Here is a 3,391-nt window from a genome sequence, read left to right on the forward strand (position 1 = left end):
TCACCATACTTGTAACGGAGATAATTTAAAAAATGTATCAATTAGTATTATTTTAAATATTAATTATAACATTAATAGCAATAAAAATATAAAACATTCCAATCTAAAAATAAACAATTAATAAAAGATGGCGAATTAAACACCATTGTAAAAACAACGAAGTTTTCTCAGCTAAAATAAATTCACATATTAATAAATTAAGCGGCTGGTATGCGATACATGTCTACCTAATATAATTTTAAGATAAGAACTGAAATTGTTCCAATATACATTAACAAAATCAAAATACTCATAAAAATGTCTTTCGAAGAACTTATGGTTCAAGACAAATTTTATAATATTTAATTATATTACTAAGGAAATGTATATTTGATAATTAATTTAGTCGAACAAACTATCAAAATTCGTATTATTTTCATGGCGGGATTTTTGACGAAGGATATTAATTATTCAATAAAGTCATTAGAGCGCGACACTGATTCTCGTTAATTTCATTAATATCAACGGAACATTCACAGAATCTTATTGCGCCAAAGCTTTGATTATTTAGTCTCCAAGTCGAGTAATACGATTATTCGACTAAACTTGTATCAGCGAGGACAATATGTTTATTACATCCGAAGGGTCATCGTCGAGTAACTTAGTTTATTCGCCTTGATCGTTTATAAAAGTTGTTGTTATTGTTTTTCATATTTTCCAATTAATTTAGCGTTTTGTTGTGATTTCATTAAGTCGGCTTAATTACTTCAAGACGGTACAACGTCACAGACACGGTTTTTGGAATATTTATTTTACACACTAACAATTTCTGTTCGGCTAAGAAGAACTTTTTGATCCAAGTTTTCGGGCTTAACGTCTGAAACTTATGACCTGGTGTACCTGTAATTCGAGTCACCGGAAGCACTGCCCTTGTTAATTTTCTTATAAATATAATATATTGGCTATATTGACTAATATAATAATATATTCTTATAACAGTATACTATTTCCAACCCCAACTGATAATATTGTGATGTAATTTTTGTCTACAGAGCGTTGCACATGAAAGAACATCCCGATTACAAGTACCGGCCACGTCGCAAGCCCAAGACTATGATACAGAAGAAGGAACCGGTTGCCGTACCGGCGAGCGTCAAGCCCAGCGCGGTGCCGTATTCGGTGCGGGACTTGCTGCCACAGGAGTCGGCCGGCTCGACGGCGTCCGCCGCGGAACAGCCGGTCGGCGCGGCGCCCGTGCGGTTTCCGCCGCGCGCCTACTTCTCGCCGTATCACCATCACCAGCCCCATCACTACCCGGCGTTCTACCAGCACGTGGCCAAAGACTTGTCGGTGAGCGCGGCCGTCGGCCACGAGGCCGTCGCCGGCAAGGCCGTGCACGACCTTGCGTTGCACGCGCTCTACGGCAGCTCGCTGTACTCGCACGCCGTGTCGCTGGCCAACGCGTGGCCGATGATGACGGCGGCCGCGGCGGCCACCACCGCGTCCGCGTGCCCCGCCGACTGTGCGGAATGCGGCCACCACGGTGAACAACAACCGCCGCGGTCCGTGCGTGAATCGTCGTCGTCGTCGTCGGCCCCGTCACCGCCGCCGTCCACGTCCCCGGCTGTCAAGCGGCCGATCGCCGTGGTCGTCAAGCCGGACCTGATGCCGCCGCCGCCGCAACAGCAGCAGCAGCAGCAGGTCATATGAAAGCCGCTGCCGGTTCTATCGGAACCGGCCACCGCAGCCGCGGCGAACCTGCAGTCCGACGGCAGCTGGCCGCCTCAGTGGCCGCCGCCGCCGTCCGCGCCGTCCCCAACGTCCATGATGTCCACGTTCCCGCCGCCGCCGTTGCCGCCACCGCCGTCCGCCCAGCCGGGCACGCCGTGGTGGTTCCAACAGTTGCACCAACAGCTGATGATGTGCAACAACCGACAAGTTCGCAACGCCGAAACGTCACCTGGTCGACGAATAGACCAACTGTAAACTGCCGTGCATTAAATTATAGACAACTAATCTGACAGCAATATACTATCTTTTATCGAGATACTATCTTTTAATCTTATCTGGATAACGGTTCTTGTATTTTCATCTTATCTAGATAACAAAAAAAAAAAAATTATATTTTAGTTTTATTTAAAATTACTTTTTGAACAATCACATAGATAATAATTCATAATTGATTCGTTAAGATTTAAGTAGATATAAATTTAATTAAGGTGCAATACATTTAAAATTTTTAAGGCTACATGTGTAGTAGGAATGTTCTTATTTTAATTTTTTTTTTTTGTTGGGAGGGGCCCAAGCTTTAATTATCTTTAAGAACCTAAGTAGGCCAAATTTCAACTGAATTGAACTATTGGAACACATGTCACAAAGCCTTCGAAAGCACCTGTCATAGTTCTCTATAAGACACAAAAATTTGAAAAATCATAAACAAATTAAAAAATAAATTTGTATAATGATTTCTATTATTTTAATTCAAATAAAAATTTACTGATTTCAACCATTAGTTTACCCTGGTATTTATAGAAGGATTCCCTACTAAAAAAAATGTTTAGAATAATTCTGTTAGTATTTTCAGCTTAACAACAATTATTAGTTGGAAGTACTTAATTTTTATTTCGAATTAAAATAATAGAAATTATTTTTGAAAATATATTTTTTCGTTAATACAAATTAAATTTTTTTTTATACCCATTACTATTAGGTCCCACTAAACTTATATGTAACACAATTGTAAGTATTACCACCGTTTTCTATGGCTAATAATGGCACAATGATAAGTATTCAGAAGACTGTGTGGCACTTGTCGTCCCATTCAGTTGAAATCTGATAAACTTTCAAAGGTATTTTGTAAAAAAAATGATCTGTTTCATTTTAATGTAGTCAAATTCATATTTTCGATGAATATTAATTTAAAATTGTTCTGTGTAATGTATTGTGTAACTTTTTGTTTCATTCTAAACCAGTCGACATGTAGTGAAAACCCATTACCAATTATCTATATGTTGTGTATATTTTGTATTATAATATTATCATGTATCTTTGATCGCGAACCGTGCAATATTATATATTAACTATTAGTATCCCGTTAGCAATAATAATGATAATGATAATATAATATTATACTGTAGCTAGTGATATAAGATATATTTAAACCATACCTCGGTATCTTTAATTTAGCTGTTGCTCGTACCCAAGAGGTGCTTCAATCGAATGCTTACAATTTAGTATCGCTACAACGGTTTGTACATATTTTGAATTTGTTACATCCGATACGGTTAATTTAATCGTATATTATAATAACATTATAGCGTATGAGTATTCTAAATTTTACTATTATTCGAATACACTATTAATAAAATGTATTATTAATACCGTTTGTACTGTTTTGGTTTTTTTTTACTGT

At 38.2% G+C, this 3,391-nt stretch overlaps 1 protein-coding gene across 1 annotated transcript; it reads left to right on the forward strand.

Moving 5' to 3' along the window:
- Window positions 1-1,031: 1,031 nt before the first annotated feature.
- LOC126846041 (transcription factor SOX-21-like) lies at window positions 1,032-1,689 on the forward strand (the record flags this gene model as incomplete). The annotated part of the gene is made up of 1 exon (XM_050585124.1): window positions 1,032-1,689. A coding segment is annotated over one exon (658 nt), but the record flags the coding sequence as incomplete, so codon positions are not given.
- Window positions 1,690-3,391: the final 1,702 nt, after the last annotated feature.

Source organism: Adelges cooleyi, unplaced genomic scaffold (genome assembly GCF_023614345.1).
Source record: "Adelges cooleyi isolate 19-005CV unplaced genomic scaffold, UGA_ACOO_1.1 ACOO_flye_CR_arks_rails_tigmint_CR_PRNA_836, whole genome shotgun sequence".
NCBI classification, from domain to species: Eukaryota; Metazoa; Arthropoda; class Insecta; order Hemiptera; family Adelgidae; genus Adelges; species Adelges cooleyi.